The 17,754-nt window shown below is 47.4% G+C and overlaps 3 protein-coding genes across 9 annotated transcripts in view; 2 read left to right on the top strand and 1 right to left on the bottom strand.

Annotated features, from left to right (window-relative positions):
• The window catches only part of NFAT5 (nuclear factor of activated T cells 5), a 77,451-nt gene extending 65,211 nt beyond the window's left edge, over positions 1 to 12,240 (top strand). For all 4 annotated transcript variants that reach the window (XM_069793183.1, XM_069793185.1, XM_069793184.1 and 1 more), the window contains 3 exons: positions 65 to 2,504; positions 3,698 to 3,944; positions 4,864 to 12,240. In XM_069793183.1, coding sequence (XP_069649284.1) covers positions 65 to 2,504; positions 3,698 to 3,936 — 2,679 coding nt within the window. In that variant the 3' untranslated portion in view covers positions 3,937 to 3,944; positions 4,864 to 12,240. The remainder of the gene's footprint in view (positions 1 to 64; positions 2,505 to 3,697; positions 3,945 to 4,863) is intronic.
• Positions 12,241 to 13,349: 1,109 nt separating this feature from the next.
• On the bottom strand, positions 13,350 to 16,202 carry NOB1 (NIN1 (RPN12) binding protein 1 homolog). Its single transcript, XM_069793192.1, has 9 exons — positions 16,057 to 16,202; positions 15,841 to 15,973; positions 15,541 to 15,674; positions 15,390 to 15,461; positions 15,138 to 15,275; positions 14,835 to 15,050; positions 14,407 to 14,504; positions 14,129 to 14,273; positions 13,350 to 13,963 (listed from the first exon to the last, which is right to left on the bottom strand). The coding sequence occupies exons 1-9, from the start codon at positions 16,117 to 16,119 to the stop codon at positions 13,694 to 13,696; spliced, it is 1,269 nt and encodes a 422-aa protein (XP_069649293.1). The 5' UTR covers positions 16,120 to 16,202; the 3' UTR covers positions 13,350 to 13,693.
• A 3-nt stretch (positions 16,203 to 16,205) lies between these two features.
• The window catches only part of WWP2 (WW domain containing E3 ubiquitin protein ligase 2), a 43,842-nt gene continuing 42,293 nt past the window's right edge, over positions 16,206 to 17,754 (top strand). For 3 of the 4 annotated variants that reach the window (XM_069793190.1, XM_069793189.1, XM_069793187.1), the window contains exon 1: positions 16,206 to 16,302. In XM_069793190.1, the coding sequence (XP_069649291.1) occupies positions 16,257 to 16,302 (46 nt within the window). In that variant the 5' untranslated portion in view covers positions 16,206 to 16,256. The other variant, XM_069793188.1, reaches the window with a different exon arrangement.

Raw genomic sequence — 17,754 nt, 5'->3', positions numbered from 1 at the left:
GTGGAGATTTTATAAGCATAACCTGAGTAAGCTTACGAATTGCTACATGTATTGCTCTTTTCAGGCTTCAAATGTGGTTGGACCAACTCAACAAACATTGGAAAACAGTATGTCTGGCATATCAACTTCTGCTTCCCATTTACCTTCTGAAAATGAAAACCAGCAACAAATACAGCCGAAGGTGTATAATCCAGAGACACTAACTACTATCCAAACGCAGGACATTTCCCAGCCTGGTAGCTTTTCAGCAGTTTCTACTCCGGGTCCGCTGCAGAACAGTGATGCATTATTGCAGCAAGCTGCACAGTTCCAAACAAGAGATTCCCAAACCAGGGAAGTCTTGCAATCAGATGGCACAGTAGTCACTTTGTCACAATTAACCGATGCATCACAACAACAACAGTCTACGCTCTCAGAACCAGCACAGGCATTGCAGCAACAGATTTCATCAAGTATTTTCTCATCAGCAAGTGGTGTGAGTCAGTTACAGAACACTATACAGCAACTGCAAGCTGGAAATTTTCCAACAAACACTGCCACTGGCAGCAATAGAAATGTTGACTTGGTGCAGCAGGTATTGGAAGCTCAACAGCAGTTATCTTCTGTTTTGTTTTCTGGTTCAGACAGCAGTGAGGATGTTCAAGATCAGCTAAATGCAGATATCTTTCAGCAAGTTAGCCAGATACAAAATAGCGTAAATCCTGGGATATTTTCCTCATCAGACACAACTGTCCATTCCAGACCAGAGAACCTTTTGCCTGGACGAGCTGAAAATGTTCATTCACAGCCTGAAAATGCATTGTCCAACCAACAGCAACAACAACAGCAGCAGCAGCAGCAGCAGGCAATGGAGACTTCTGCAGCAATGGTGATAGGAATCCAACAAAACATTTGCCAAGCTGCAACACAGATGCAGTCTGATTTGTTCTCTTCAACAACTTCAGGGAATGGAGCCCTCCAACAGTCACCTGTTTACCAGCAGGCTTCTCACATCATGAGTGGGTTATCAACAAGCGAAGACATGCAAATGCAGTGTGAATTATTCTCTTCATCTCCTGGTGTTTCTGGAAGTGAGACTACTCCTACTGCTCAGCAGCAGGTCTCCAACAATGGACCTACTATGTTTCAGGCATCAAATTCTGCAGATGGAGAAGAAGCTTCAGGACAGAGTAAACAGATGCAAAGTACTGTATTTCAGACCATGGTTCAAATGCAGCATAGTGGAGAAAGTCAATCTCAAGTTAATATCTTTTCATCTACCAAAAACATGATGACTGTTCAGGCAAGTGGAACTCAACAACAAGGAGGTGGTCTGTTCCAGCAAGGCGGAGAAATCATGTCTATTCAGTCGGGAAGCTTTATGCAGCAGTCTCCACATTCACAAGCTCAGCTTTTTCACACTCAGAATGCTATTGGTGATACTCAGAATATATCACAGGAAACACAAGGCTCTATTTTTCACAGTCCAAATTCCATTGTTCACAACCAGACCAGTACTAATTCCTCAGACCAACTGCAGCCTCCAATGTTCCACTCGCAGAACGCCATGGGTGTATTACAGAGCTCTTCAGTTCCTCAAGACCAGCAGTCTGCCAACATGTTCCTTTCCCAGAGTTCAATGAGCAACCCTGCAACTCAGGAAGAACAGATGTCATTCTTTACAAGCCCAAATTCCATCTCTCCTCTTCAGACAGCAACAAATACTGAACAGCAGACTTCTTTCCAACAGCAGACACAGATCTCTCATATCCAGAGTTCTATGCTTCCCCAAGAACAGCCCCAGACTCAGCCTGCTCAGCAAGGTTTGTTTCAGTCTCAAGTGTCATTAGGCTCCATCCAGTCCAGTTCAATTCCTCAGAACCAACAAGGAGCTATCTTCCAGCCTCAGCATTCAATAGTTGCTATTCAGAGTAGTCCTCCGTCTCAAGAGCAGCAGCAGCAACAACAGCAGAACATTATGTTCAGTAATCAAAATGCAATGAGTACAATTGCTTCTCAAAAGCAAAACATGATTTTCAATCCAAATCAAAACCCAGTTACCAACCAGGAGCAGCAAGGCCAGTCTATTTTTCATCCACAGACTAACATGGCATCAATGAACCAGGAGCAGCAGCCCATGCAATTCCAGAGTCAGACTACAGTGTCTTCTCTTCAGAATCCTGGATCCAACCAGGCTGAAACACAGCAGCCAGCCATCTTCCATAACTCGCCCCAGATTCAGTTGGTCCAAGGGTCACCAAGTTCTCAAGAGCAACAAGTCACCCTCTTCATCTCTTCAGCTTCCATGTCTGCCTTGCAGAATAGTATGAGCCAGCAAGAGCTGCAGCAGTCTCCTATGTACTCTTCTCAAAACAGCATGGCAGGAATGCAAGGAACTGCTTCTCCTCCACAGCAACAAGCTTCTTTATTTCACAACACAGCAGGAGGTGCTATCAACCAGCTGCAGAATTCTCCTGCTTCATCTCAGCAAACATCAGGAATATTCCTGTTTGGCATTCAAAACAGTAAGTGATAGATGCCCTATTCTGAGTTTACAATTTAGAAGAGCTACTCATTGGAGTCCACAAGACAATGTTTGTTCAATTCTAAGATATTAAAAAAAATAAATAATTCTGGAATAGGTAATGTAGCACTACAATTAAGAATATATATACTCATTGTGTTGCTCTGAATGTTGCTGATTGTGCATGAGAACTTAGCTTAAATAGTTCTTGGTTGTCTTACACTTAAGATAAACACGTGACAAAACCACCTTAGAATTGTGTGTATATCTATATAGAAATAAGTGTGTATATATATAATATTATTAACAACACACAAATAATATATAAAATACATGTATGCACACGTTAAAAGGAAAAAAAGGTTATTCCTGCTTAAGACAGCTCCAGTAATCTTTCTCTTGCTGCATTTGGTTTCCACAATTTATGCAGAGGCTTTCTCCACACTTTGTTGAAGAAAAGCAAAGATTTTGAAGCTGTGTAGTCCAGAAAAGTGTCTCCTGAAGTGCCTTTGAAACCCCTTTAACTTTATAAGCCTGCAGTTTTCCATATCTCATCTCTGAATCTAGCCTCTCTGACAAGTTCTTTGGGACGTAGATCCTTTCATCTGTCTGTAAAGAGCTGTAGATACCTGGGAAGCTCCAGAAGTAAGAGATGCAGATAATGATTGCAACAGCTTGTAAAAGATCTGGACGGGAAGCCATAGCTGTGTACTTGGTCTGTGCTTTGCTGTGTGGACTCTTTGACAGTCAGGCCATATACAGCCAAGCCTTTCCATGAAGCTGAAGATAATGCTAATGCTAGGAGGTGAGACACAATTTACAGATTTATAGAAGGAGCTAGTGGATACCTTGGCTGAACTTCGAAAGACACATCTGCAATTAAGACAGACAAAGGATAGGCATATTCAGTACTTCTCTTATGCTATGCATTTTGTTTTTCTTCTAGCTAAGTGTAGTCCTCTGGGATGTTAATAGCGTTTGGTCATAGTACAGAGGCCATCTATTCAATACGTACACCTTGAACCTCTGCTACCCTGAGGGATTGGTGAGCAAAGGTGGTCACGTGAACAAAAGCACATGTAACTTTCTACACAGTTTATAGTCAATGTGGATATATGTAAAGAAGTTGGCTAATTCACTGCATGTACTAACCTAATTTAAATGGTCCTTTGTTCCTCACTTACTGCTTAACAGACTGTGGTCAGCTGCTAACTTCTGGACCAGCTACGTTGCCGGATGAGTTGATGGCTATAAGTCAGCCAGGTCAGCCACAGAGCGAAGGACAAGCAGCAGTGCCAACGCTTCTCTCCCAGCAGATATCTGAGACTTCTCCGCTACCTTCAGCTATGGCAACCAATCAGAATATTGAGAAAATAGATGATCTGCTTGTGTCATTGCAAAACCAGGGGAACAATATGGCTGGCTCATTTTAATTAGTCAAGTAAGTAATGTGTTTGGGTTTCTGGGTTCTTTGCTGCCATGCATACTTCTGTTCAGTAAGTCTTTACTTCAGAATGTATTACCGAGCTTTAATAGGTTAGCCAAAATACCGGTAATGCTGAATTAAGAATATAATACCAGTGTCTAGAATAAAGAGTTTTTAAAAACAGTTAGAGGTCAGAATTTGTATGAAACGGTTGGTTGAGACTGGGTCTTGTTGTTCAGTTGCTGTATGTTTTGTCATCTGCTGTTACGATATAGTACTTTGTTAGGAAGGAGAGTAGATCACTTGACAGCTTGGCAGATAAAAGCGTTACAAAATATGGCTGTAGTTAAAAACTTAAGGCTTACCGAGTAAATAACACCTCAATTCTGTACTATTCTGAAGTTGCCTCCTGGGTTACAATAATGTAATGTGAAAACAAGTTTCGGTAGAATATGGCAGTTACTGAGAGTGTGCTACGTGCTGAGTCTTTGTTAAAAATGAGCTGCAACGATCAGCTGTTACTAGGAAACATTCTGCTTTTAGAAGGTGCCTTTTTCAGAGAGGTGAAAGGCTTTGACTACAAATGAGTACCAAGAACCAGGACGACTCTGCAATGTAGTATTGTCCACAGTGTGTAACTTGGCTCTAGTTAATTGTGTTGCCGTCCTAAATCCCCCATAAGTTTCACTTAAGTGATACACTTCATTTTCTAATCTGAACTGTTTTGCATATGAAGTCATGAACTTTAAAAAAAAAAAAAAGTGGAAGGACAGTAATCTGCCTCTATGAAAGAGTGCTGCATTCTGATAGTCACTCATAGTTTCATGTCTGCTTGTGAGGAACACTTTCAAGATGAAGGAACTACATAGAAGTAAAGAGAATTACTTTTGTTAGTTATGCCTAATTTTTTTTGCTTGCATGTTTTTTCCTGCAGAAATTCTGTGAAGAAAAAAGCGATGATTTTCCAGATCCTGTCAGACCTTCCGCCTCTGGATTAGGCCATGTGGAACTGATTGCTTCTGTCAAAAAGTGGCCCTCTTCTCTCAAGAGCACACACATGGCCAATTGCAGCGTCTAGCACCTAAGGCCGTGACCATAGTATTTGGGTTTTGTAGTGCCAATAATGCTGAAAAGCTATGCTTTGTTTTACTAGGGCATGGGATTGTACTGTTACCAGATTCCTGAACCTCATTAACAGTGGGGTGCTCTTTGAATTTAAAGCATATCTGGTCAGTTGTTATTGTTGTTAGAAGGTAATACACATTACCACGTTTACTTTTTTTCCTCCTCTTCCTTCTTGACATCCCCTCTTTTGACTAGAAAAGCTTGTGAAGCAGAAACATCAAATGCCTGTGACATGAGCCATGACTCATAACTGTCAGTAAGTGAAGGGATCGCATGTTTTACAGTTGAGTGGGAGAGCTAATACTGCGATTTGTTAATTGCAGTAGGTGGCAATGTAATGAGCAGAGAATTGCTTGCTGCTGTAGATAGCCAGAGGTGGGTGCTTCCCATCTGAGAATGTGATTAACGGTTTTCCATGTCTCTTACATGTAACTGTATATAGAGCAAGGGTTTGGTGGCTCTAACAAAATGAAGAAATGAAGGGGAACTTTCAGTTAAATTTTACTTTTAAAATCTTACCCTCTAAAATACCGTCAACTTGAAAAGAACTTTCTGCCTGGCTGAGGAAGGAACTCCTCTGTGTCTCTCACTCTGACTGTATGGGTTAGAACTCTGTAAAGCTGCATTAGCCATTCTCAAACCAGCCTTCTCCCTTTCATTCTCTTCATGGTTTTCCTTCTCTCTCCCTCAGTTTCATATTGCGTTTTTAAGAGAGACATAAATATCCTACTGGCTTTAAAGATCAGAAGCAGCTTTTAGGAATCCATGGCATTAAATTGCTTAGTCAGTAGAAGCTTTGACAAATAATCAAGGATTAAGGAGAGAGGAAGCAATTTCTCTACCACCTTCTAAATGCAGGAATCCCCTATAACCAGTCATTTTCCAGCTGTTACTGATGTAAATCTTCAGCTTAACTTTAGTCCAAGTAGGGGGCAAACTAGATCATTTTTAAACATTCTTGAAAATTTCACTTCATCCTGAGCTGTTGCATCTTTGTAGCATATTGAGCTCACTGCAGTTTTGAAGTGATTTTCTTTTTTCTACCAACAGTCCCCACGTCTAGTTTCTAGATTGTCATGTCTCAATTTAAAAAAAAATAATAATTGACTGATGTTACAGAATGTAAAAACAACCCACTCCAGACCATGCAGTTGTATTGTGAGGCATGTGAATTTTTTGGGTGCTCCAACTATCCAGTTTTGTGATATCTCACTACAGCCTCATTCAGACATTTGTTTCTTCTCCTTCTGCACGTAGAAAGCTGTTGCTGCAGTTAGAGCCCAACAGCTGTCATGTATGGCGATTATGCCTTGGTAGAGTGTAGTTGGTATCATGTCATTTTTCATTTTTGTTATTTTAAATAACAAAGAATAGTCTGTAAATGGTTTTTAAGTTACTCTAGTCTGTTTACTGTGTGTTTTTCCCTTAACGTGTGTGCTTAGTTGAGCCGTGTAGAGTTTTTGTTTGTTTTAATGGATTTTCCTGTTCGTCAGTCTGTCATAACGTTCACTTTCTCTTTCTGTCTCTCTCTTTCTCTCTCTCATTGAGAGGCATTGAATTACGTTTTCAGTAGTAAGGCTTCTTGCCGATATGAAGGGAACTTTTCAGAAAGAGACCTGCTCTGGGTCATTTAATTTTGAATACAGTTTTCAATCGTTCAAGTTTTGGATGGTTTATATCTAATGTGTGTTTCATTTTTTTGGAAAGCTATATTTTGTATTTAGGAAATGGTATACTATTTTGCTATTTGTACTGAGTGAGTACATTGGCATAAATATAAAAATTTATATATATACATATATATAAAATATTCTTTTTGCCACACATTTTTGTGGTAAATTTGTGAGTTTGTCTGATGTTCTACCACAACGTGGCGTCTGATAACAGTGGGGTGGGGTGGGGTTTGTTATGTCTTTATTGAGTATTTAAGTACTTTTTGCAACATAAATAACTTGTTCATCTCTCGCCATTCCATCAGGCAATTTATTGTTCCAGCTGGCTATGAGAAGCTTCACTGCGTGTTTTGATGTGTCTGTCACTCAGCAATACGATCTAGTAAGGAAACCCGTAGGCATTTAGGCATATATAAAATAATGGGGTTTCATTCAGAATGAGCCATTCAGCTTTTATCCACTATCATTGTCTATTTAATATTTTGTTATTAGCGCCTCTGTGTTTTAACTCTTAATTTATGATTATGCTAAAATGTTTAAAATTTTAATCATGATAAAAAGAATTCCCTGCTTCATAATGTCCAGAGCTGCTTTAACCCTGAACCATACTTTTTCTTTCTGTGATTTTTTTTTTTCTTTTTCCCGCTAAGACAAAATATTAACAAAATCTTGTTATGGTTCATGACATGAAAACAGCAATCTTGCAGCATTGACTAAAAGCTATATGAGGCTATGTAGAAGACTGAGAATTATGGACCGAAACAACTTCCAGATGGTTGTGGAAGTCGATAGCCAGTTATTCGAAAATGAACTGGTGGCTTTTGCAGGATCGCAGTCCCAGGACAAGCTGTTGGGTGTCATCTGGGGCCTTCATACACAGAAGTAATAGGAATTATAAATTCACTTGTGTGCTGCTTCAATTTGTTCCGTTGTTCTGAAGGGGTGTATCCTTACGTTGAAGTGCTGTTGGTCAGTGCCAAGTCACCAGGGACCAATTCTCCATTTAACAATGGGTGTCCAAAAGAGAACTTCATACCAAGACTGCTACAGCTCCAGGGGGAGGGTATGTTTGAATTGTGTGTGTATTTTAGGTCGCTTATGAAGAGAAGAGAGAAAAAAAAAAAGTTACAAAAAAAAAAAAAGGGCTGTGCTATCCCATTTTTCACTTCCGGATAACACCTTTCTTTTCTTATGTTAAATTTATCTTGTTCATTTTAGGTCAATGTTTAAATGTACAACACTTTGAACATGTGATTTGGTTACAAAAAGTATTTGTCTTATGAATGAAGAGATTGCTCAGTGGTTGATTAGTGCTTGAACTGCTGCTTGCAAACAGCTGTTACAGAGGATAAAGAGAGGTTTGATAAGCCAATAAAGAGCTTAAAGACAGGCTGCAGGATTTCATGGCAGAAAGACCCAAGAACAGCGTGAGCCACATCTGTATTTTATCAGTCCTGGACATTTACTTTTGTAATTTAAGCAGTTGATACTGATAATTGGAGCTTACTCTGCTTTTTTTTTTTTTAAATCTTTGTGTTTACTCCTCTGCATGCTCACACTGGCATGCCTGTTAGCTCTGAGCAGATGGAGTGCTTGCCTACAGAGATGAGGCGGTGGCATCACATCTAGTCCATTTTGGTTGAGAAAGTTAGAAGATACTGAGATAGTAGTCTCTATAAATATCAAGTTTCTGACATTATTATAAAGGAGAAGTTACTATTATATCCACAAAGCAGCAATTAAGTACAGAAGATATTACTAGGTGAAAAATGAAAAACTGTAGAGCTGCATTGCTGGGATGGGTTTTCTGTATCTTGGTTTTTTTTCTGCTGCTTGAGCTCGCTCTTAAAAGAATTGTTAAAGCTAAACCTTCATGTTAGATGTGGGCTATACTCTTCAGCTGTATATACCTCTAAAGCACCCATGGTCCACTATCTGCACAGCGTCCGTAGTGCATGGTGGTTTACAGAACAGCGATTTGCTGGTGCAGATTAAAATCTAGGGAATCGTACCTGCTAGCCACCAGTTGTGACTTCTGCATACATTCTCTTGTCCGCTTATACACTATGTGTGTGTGTGTATATATATATATAAAAAAACCCCATGTGAATAACACATAATACGCAGTTATTAGGTAAACATCTCCTCTGGCAGGAAGTTACTGGTGCTCTGTGCTTAATTAGCAAGTCCACATTTTGTTGTCAGTTGCCTCTTCACTGTCTGATCTTTGAACAGGTATTCAAGCCAAATGCTTTGCTATTATTTTAACATAAAAATAGTTGAAGAAATAATTTCAGCCTTGCTGTTTCAAAGTGGATGTTTAATCACCAATCACTTTATAATTACTTCTAACTACTGACAGGGTGGTTACTTCCTATGTAGTTTTAAGATAGAATAAAGCATGAACAGTTAAGTGTTTGTAACTTTGGCAGGTTTTTTTACTGGAAATACTAAGAGCCTGGGCAGCTGTATCAGTTGACATTCCCCTGATTTAGATAAGTTGAATTTTTATTATTTTTTTAAAAGCTTCTATTGTGATTTTGATTTAGGATATCGTTTCTAAAAGAAAACTTGTCTGAACAGATTTTCTACTCCTATGACCTTTCCAGAGTCTTCAGAAAGAATACCAAACAAGTCAGAAGCTTGCATTTGTCTTAAAACATAGTTTAAATTGCAATTTGAGTAGCAGGAAAGATGACTTATTAAAAAGTGAAATCAAAAAAGTTGTTACTGGACTGAAAAAGCTACAGGTAGTTTCCCCCAAGGGTATGTACGTGTGTGTGCAGGCATGCACGTGCACATTCGTTAAGAGTTAGAAAAGAGTTTCACTGTCAGTTTTTGAATCCCATGCCTCTGTATGGCAAATGGTTGGGTTACTTTTTCAGGGTAAATACAGGAGAGGAGTACAAGGAATTACGGATATTTATCTGAGTGATAGAAGCAAGAATGAGGAGAATGAATTGCTTTGCATGCGCTGAGCTATGAGTTGTAGGTGGAAAGTGAGAAGAGGAAATACTGATCACTGGTGACTTCTCATTAGTGCAAAATTTATTTTCAAGGAATAGGTGTGTTTGGTGTTCCAGAGGACTGGTGGCAGCTCTGTTGTTTTACAAGCCAAAAGGAAACTAGTACTGAGATGCTTGCTTTGTTTGTTTGTGGTTTTTGTTTTAATTTGGAGTAGTCTTTTGGGATAGATTGTGAGCACTTCATGTTCATATTCAGACCAATTATGCCAGTGGTGTACAACAGTAGTCACCTGAGCCCACAAAGGGGTACGTCTGTGCCCACTGCAGGCTGGGAATCGAGCATAGAGGGTCACTGTGGGAAATGTGGTAAATGTTCGTTAGATACAAGGAAGAATGCAGTGGCAGATAAACTCCTGTAAAAGTGTACTTGTAAAATTCTCTAGTTGAGTATGAGGCTCAGAGGGGTTACACAGGAGGAGAGGCTTTTCCTTTCTTATAATCTGTATAGGTATGTAAATATGCAATGCCTGTATATTCTAGGATATATATATGTATATAGAGGAATCGTATATCTATTATATATAAAAAATTAGTAGACACATGCATAGAATACTGTTATATTTACATTTTTATAAACCTGAAATAATACTACTTTTCCTTAGTCTGAGGTTATTTACCAAGGTTTTTGTAGTAACTCATTAATAGTTGTATCAACACCTTTCCGTACTGTAGATGTGGCGCTGTTGGTAACGTTGCTCCAGAAACTTGCTCGGCTTGTGAACGTCACTAATATCCATGGTTTGAAAACAGCTGTACACTTTTGTATTTTTATATATTTTGATTAATAATTGCAGATGTGGTGTTAGCTAAACAGTAGACCTGACAGCCTCGGTTGAGAGCCTGCCCACTGGATGGGCTCAGGAAACGCAGCAGTGGCTGTCTGCTTCTGTGTGCTCCCCTGCCAGCTTTCCTCAAGTGACTCCTGACTTCGGCACCTTTTCCATTCTCAGTGTCCCAGCAGCTCATGCCGATAGGGAATGGTGGTGGCTGTGTTACTCCGGAGGAGCTGGACTGACAACCAGCAGCTCTCTCCCAGTGAGGGTTATTAATTGTTCTTGCATAGCAAAGGATCCCGGTTGCTGCTTCGCTGGGTTGTGTTTGGATCGGGAAGGTGAAGCTTAATCTGTCATTCCTCTTCTCTTTATTCTCATAAAGGCAGGCATCTTTAATTTTTTTTGTTGTTTTTTGACTGATGTTTTACTGTAACAGTCAATATCTAGAAAGCTCTTTCCTTGAAAGCTGGTGAAAGCTCTCCTTGGTTTCTAGCTGTGAGGAACCCTGCTGTGACTTGTACTGATTTCTTACAGATTGTGTGAGAAATTAAACCCCCTGAAAGAAATACAGATCATAAAATCAATAGCATGTATTTTGTCCACCATGACTCTTCATGCCAAATCAGGGGTGTTCTGCTGCAGTTTGGCATGAGGTTGATTGATAGACATTATTGCCCTGGTACAGGCTTCATCGAAGCACTTCTGCCAAACCAAAAGCAAATGGCCTCATTTCTTCTCTTTGAGGCGTCAGTTTGCAGGTCTGATCTCTGCTGTTTCCAGAGATCTGTAATTTTTGCTGTTATGGTTCATGAAATTGCCTCACAACATTCAAGTGTATTGGGACAAGAGTGGGGAATCCAAGGATTTCCTTGCTTGCTGTGGGATACTCACAGACATTCTGCGAGCACTTGGTTCAGACTCCAAAACTCCAACACCCAGCAGCAGCCCGCTGTACAATATTCCAGTTGTCTGCATTTGCTCCAGGATTCAGATTAGCAAAGGGTCCTGTGTTCAGATCGCATAAATGGCCTTCAATTCTTTTTAGTCCCTGGAACTGCCCCTTGGTGAGCCGGGGAAGGTCTGGCCTGTGTGTCCCTTGTGCAGGTGGGTCCTCACGCATGAGTGCGGCCGTCCCGGAGGTCAGGATAATGGCACTTGAGGGGAAAAGCTCCCTTTTGAAAGGAGGGAGCGTGGCATTCCTGGGTGTTGCAGAACTGGGAACACATTCCAGTATTCCTGAAGCTTTTTTTATTGTGGATGCTATTTGAGATGAGGTTATTTGAAATATTTACATTTGAGCTCATTATTAATGAGTAAGCTCCAAAAACCTTCAGAGCAGAGCTTTCTACCTCTGTTAGTAGCTGCATCTTTGAGTGGCTTACCTGCCTTTCTGCCATGTGTTCCTGGAGCGCACTGGTCGACCGCTGAGCTGCCTCTTCCACTGTCCTGCAATGTGAAAGTAGCACCAGATATTCCTTTGTGCATTTCTGTGTATATGGCTTTCGTAGTTGGGATTTTCAAAGCACTGATACCCGGTGTTTTCAGTTTGTTCTATGAGGGGATATTTTATTTGCATCTATGTTTTTAGCTATCCTGTGATAACTTGTTGAATATTAAAAAATAAAAATATTTTGCTTCTATTGGGACATTTGTATACTCGCAACTATATTTCTGTAAACAGCTGCAGTCAAGAATAAAACAATGAAAGTTTTCATTTTGCAGTGTAAAGTCTTGTTGTGTTTTTTTCAAGGGCATCTTCTGTCTGCCAGGAGAAAGTGCTGTTCTTCAGTACAGAATCAACCCGTCTGGGAACCGTACGGCGCTAGGGTCAGGAAATACTGGGAAGGCAGGAGCCCGTGCCGAGTTGTGCCTGTGGTGGTGTGTGCTGCTGGAGCTGTTGCGTAAGAAAAGGCACTGTGTCATGCCTGCACTTTTAAAAAACATTGCAATGTTTCTTTTTGACTTTACAGCGTTAAGTCCGAAGGAACCGTTGGGTGTACTACCCCAACCCCAGCCTGCACGTTATAGAGCGTTAAAGGAAATTGTTTTGTCAGCCTGGAGCAGGATTCTGTCTCTGAGGGACCTGGGGGAGAAGCAGAGGTATCCCCTGGGGTGGGTCTGGGGGCTGTTCTGCCTGAGGGAGGTAACGCTGGAAGTCCTAAGCCAAGATGACAGGAGCTCTGCCTCGCAGAATTTCTGTGCGTGTTAGCACAGTCCCCCTTTATCTGCATCTTTGGTGTATTTATGCTAACATGCTAAAAGTGAGCTGGGGTTGCTGAGCCTCAGGTGTGTGTCCCCCTTCCTGCTGACCTCCTGTGGGGATGTGACCTCTGGCAGGACCATGGGGCCACCAGCCAGGATCAGCAATTTCATCATTTTGAAAAACTACAAAAAAAAGGGGCAAGAAGAAACTGCACTTACCCCAAGAGCTGGGAGCTGGGCAGAATGCTTTACTGTGAAAGATGTAACTAGATTTATCTGAAAGGCGTTTCCCTGGTGCTGCCCCTCCTGCTGCCCCAGCGCTTTCCCCATCAGCCCTGCGCCCGCTGCCCTGGGCATCACCTGCCGTCAGTGTCAGACATAGCCATGCTGAAGCAGCCAAACGCAACCCCCTGCCACTGCCTTTTGCCCTTCTGGAGCTGCCAGCCCTGCTGCAGGCACTCATTATCCACCTGCCTCATTAGTGCCATGGGACAAAAGAAAACACCCTGAGAAAACCCTCCCTCCCCAGCCTCCTCTTCCTCTCGAAGCTCAGAGAAAAGCACTCCCCAGCCCGCGAGCCTGGCACAGGCAGCCAGAGGAACAAGACTGAGCCATGGGGCCGTGGGTTTTTGTGTTTATTAGCAATGCAGCCATTGCCTGGGGTGCATCTGGGGGCTGAGCAGGGAAGCCCCTACCTCAGGCGGCTCCCCCTGGTTCTGGCGGGCCATCCCAGGTCAGAGCCTCCCCAAACCTGATGATCATCACCCCCAGTCACGGCTGCTCTTCAGGCACTGGAGGGGCGTGAAAGGGAAGGCCTGGCTCCTGCCCAGGGTGGCTGCCTTCAGAAGGATGCTGGGAGAGGCCTCACCCTCGCGGAGCCGTCAGGCGTCTGGCAGCAACATACAACGCCTGGGTGGATGCTCCTTCCCTCACAGCACCTGCTGCAGGGGACCCCATCCCAGCCTTCACCTCCTCCTCACAAACTTCTTTGTCACGGCGTTGGGGTTCAGGCGCCTCCTGCCAGCGCCCAGGGCCGCGTCCCGGATTTGCAGATTGGCCGCACGGCTGTAGATGTCGTTTTCCGCAAAGGGCGAAACCCCGGCGATGTAGTCGGGGTCAAAGACGTTGGTCTTCTGCCTGGCCTTGCGGGACAGCCGCTGCTGCGGGAAGGGCTGGTCTTCCACCAGGTGAGGATTGTTGGCGTGCTTCCCTCCTTTCGGGGCTGGCAGCGGGTACTGCCAAGAGAAAAGCAGTCATTAAACTCGTTTCAGGGGCAACTTGCTGAAAGAGACTTCGAGATGACTGCAGGCCTCTAGAGAACTGAACAAATGAAGAACTGACCACAGGCCCGGCCCTCATCCCAGCAGCAGCTGCCCAGCATGTGAGACGCAGCTACTCACCCTGAGCCCTCGCGGGTTCAGCACCTTGGGGTTGCGGGAGAAATGCATGTGGAGGCTCCCGTCATCACTGACGCTCACTGCGACCTTCTTCAGGGTCTTGTTACCACAGTGGGGACAGAAAACCTTGGTCATGTCCGAAGTGGTCCTGCAAGACAGGTGCAGAGAGGGTTTACTGCTTCCTGGGCCACGGAATACAGGCTTAGCCCACAAGCGGGATCATCCAGCAAGCACCGCACCCCCGTGCCGAGGGCAGCGCTGCTCGGCGCGCAAACACTCACTTGAAGCAGCCGTGGCAGCGGAGGATGTAGCTCCTGGCCTGGCGGATCAGCATGCCGTTCACTGCCAGCACATGGAGGCCCATCTGCAGCAGCACATTCTGCAACGAGGAGAGAGAAACCAGGACGCCGTGAGCTGGGGCTGCCAGGAGCTTTAACCAGAGTTTGCCAGTGCAGGCAGTGACAGAGGCTGATGGAAGCAATGCCAACGGGCTTTGCAGAAGCCTCTGCAACGGAGAGAACTGGCTGGTTTTAAGACAGAAGGAGCTGTCGCAAAGCTGTTCTCATCCTGCCCCAGGGACTCAGCAGTGCGCTCCTCTGTCTTAGTGTGCTGGTTTAACCAGCCTGGAGGTTTCAGTGATTTGAGAATCTGCCCTCAGCCCGCCCTGCCAGCCCGAAGGTTCCCATGCAGGGCAGCAGCCAGCACCCACCTGCATGGCAAAGTCAGTAGTGACGCAGCCGACCTGGACCCCGACGGGAGTAGTGTCACAGTGCCCTGTGTCCTGCTGGACCTGCTTGAGGTTGCTGGGCGTTATCCAACCCTCGTCATCACTCTCCTCGTCCTCCTCTTCCTCAGCACTGGCCCCATCCTCAGAGCTCTGGCACTCCTCAGCGGTCTCTGGGCTAATGGAGATGGCTTGAGCTTTCTGGGGTGGAGGAGACAGTCAGCTACAGGACAAGCCCTGCTCTGGTCAGAAACTAGGGGAGCGAGGAGAAGAGGCTCTGGGTCTCACCAGCAGCTCCTGCAGCTCCTCCTCGATGCTGGGCAGGGGGGCTCGCCAGTAGAGGAAGGAACTGAACTCGTCACTCTCGGATGGGACTGTGCTCTTCTCGGGACTGGGCTGATGCTGGCCTCTCCCTGGGCGCTTGTGCTGTGGGGGGATGCAGGATGGGGGTCCCTTGCCCGCCGCTGCCCGTGGGCTCTGCGGGGCTGTGTTCCCCATCCCCAGCGCCGTACCTTGGAGCGCTGCGTCCCTCTCCCTTACCTTGGTGGGCAGGTGGAAGCCGGCGAGGTGCAGGGGGGCCTCGGGGTGCCGTGGGGTGGAGCTGAGCTGTACCTGGCGGGGGGGGCAGCACAGGGGGTCGGCGGAGCCCCGTCCTGGAACAGGGTCCTCATCCTGGGGGGCTGGGTCCTACCTTATCCTGGGGCTCCCAGCGGAGGCCACCGGGGCCGTCCGTCTCGGCCTGCAGCTGGCAGGTGAGGGCGAGCACCTGCAGGTCGGCGGCCGAGAGGCTGGGGTAGTCCCCGGTCTTCTTGGAGAAGTCGGTCACTGCGGGGAGAGGAGGGAAGGGAAGCGGAGAAGGATACGGAAGGGGAAAGGAGCCGGTCGGGTCGGGCCGGGCCAGGCCAGGCCAGGCCAGGCCCCAGGGAGCCGGGCCTCCCCGAGGCGCAGGGGCCCGCTCCGGTCCGGCCTGCTAGGCCGCTCCGGTACTCACCGAGGCGCAGGACGTCGGGCCGCGGGCGGCGGAGGTGCAGCTGGCAGGGCAGCGCGGCCAGGCGGCGGCGCGTCGGCCTGTCGCGGATCTCGGCCAGCACCTCGGGCACGGTGTACAGGTTCTGCGCGATGTCCTAGCGGGCAGCGCCGTCAGAGCGGACCCCCGGCTGCTCCCCCGCCCCCGGTTCCCCCCGTCCCGTCCCGTCCCCGCCGGTACCTGCAGCGGGGCGGCGCTGAGGAAGGCGCCGGTGTCGGCCACGACGTGCGCCACCCGCGCCATGTTGTCCCGCCCGCCGCGCTGCCCGCTGGGAGATGTAGTCCGCGCGGGGCACGCCGGGAGATGCCGCGGCCCCGCGTGACCGCTTCCGGGCGGCGCGGTCAGGTGACGAGTTGGGAGGGGAGGGGTGCGTGTGTCACATGACGGTGGGTGCTGGAGCCGGAAGCGGGAGCGGAGCGGTCGCCGGTAACTCGGGCGGCGGGACGGGACGGGACGGGGTTTCCCGGGACGGCTCACCCTTCCCCTCCCCAGGCGCTCCCGTCCGGCGGGCAGGGCGTCCCGGGAGCTGCTCGGCCGCGGGCTCTGCCCGCCCCGGGGCGGTACCGGCCCGGCGAGACGAGGCCCGGCCCGGGGCGGCGGTGGCGGGACGACCCGCGGGGAGGGCTGTCCCGGCTGCCGCCTCCCCTTCGCGGTGTCCCCGGGGCGACGGTCGCGGCCCGCGGAGCCCGGCCGTGGCGGTGCCGCTCTGTCCCCTCTCTCGCCCTCCCCGGCGGCCGTCGCTGCCCGGCCCGGTTCTGTGCGGGGCGAACCGGCTGCGGGGCAAGACGCGGTGCGGTCCCGGTGGCGGCGGTGGGTGTGGGTGCCCGGCTCCCGGGACCGCTGCCCCGGCTCCGCCGCCTTGCGTTAGCGGGGAGGCGGCCGGGCTGCCCGCTTCCCCGGGAGGCGAGGCCGGGTCGTCGGTAACGGGACCCCCCCCCGGGGAAGCTGGGGAGGGGAGGGCAGGCCTTGAGCTTCGAAAGAGGGAGAGCTCTGCGCCTGTGCGTGTCGGTGAGGGAGCGCCCCGGACCCGCACCGGTCACAAGCCGACGGGGCAAAAGGGTGCGAGCAGCAGACGGAGGGTGCGGGAGGGGAGAGAGAAGGGGATCGGAGAGGAAAGCTGCGCCTGGGGTTTGGCACTGAGCACGGAGGGGTTTTCTGATAGTTGAGAGGGATTTGATGCGGCTAGGGGCGTTAAAGTAAGCAGTAGTGAAATGGCGTAGAATCAGGAGAAGAGAAACTGGGAAAAGGAGTCAAGATTTAAAAGAGGAAAGGATAGAGGCAGCCCAAGTGGACGGGTCTCTGTCGTTGCCTTATGTGGGAGGGTGCAGTGAGGAAACTGGCGGCCGGTCTGGCCCCGGGGTCCTCTTCTGTCGTGGGATGCTCAGGCGAGCCTGCGAGCGCAGGGCGGGCACGTCACGACAGGTCTGGTCTGCGCCCCAGCGCTGCGGTACAGCGGGAATGGGGGAGAGTGGCAGGGCTGCGAGGGGGGACGTGTGTGCGGAGCGAGGGCTGGGAAGTGGAAACAACTCTGTAACAGGTAACACTCAGTGATTAACGAACCCCAAGTGGACTTCTCTGGCGGAGCTGGCAGAGAGCGGCAGAGCTGGTGGGGCTGGCATCACCGTGGGGGACGGCTGGAGAAGAGCAAAAGCAGCGCCAGTGGCTGTGAGGGAGGACCAGGGATCCAGAGTCCCCGCTGCGGTGGAGTGAGCTGTGGGTCTTACCACAATAACTTTGAGGTGCAGGTCGCTAACGTCAGCATAAGAAAGGCCCTGAAGGATGAGTTTGCTGGTTGGTCTAGCCCAGGGGCTGGTCACAGGCTGGCGCAGGAGGTGCTGCTTAGGAGGGGCACGTGCACCTGGCTGTTTTAATCTGTGG

This window comes from Haliaeetus albicilla, chromosome 10 (assembly GCF_947461875.1).
Source record: "Haliaeetus albicilla chromosome 10, bHalAlb1.1, whole genome shotgun sequence".
Classification (NCBI taxonomy): domain Eukaryota; kingdom Metazoa; phylum Chordata; class Aves; order Accipitriformes; family Accipitridae; genus Haliaeetus; species Haliaeetus albicilla.
The sequence above is the reverse complement of the archived record's forward strand: the minus strand, read 5'-3'. Positions and strand labels throughout refer to the sequence as shown.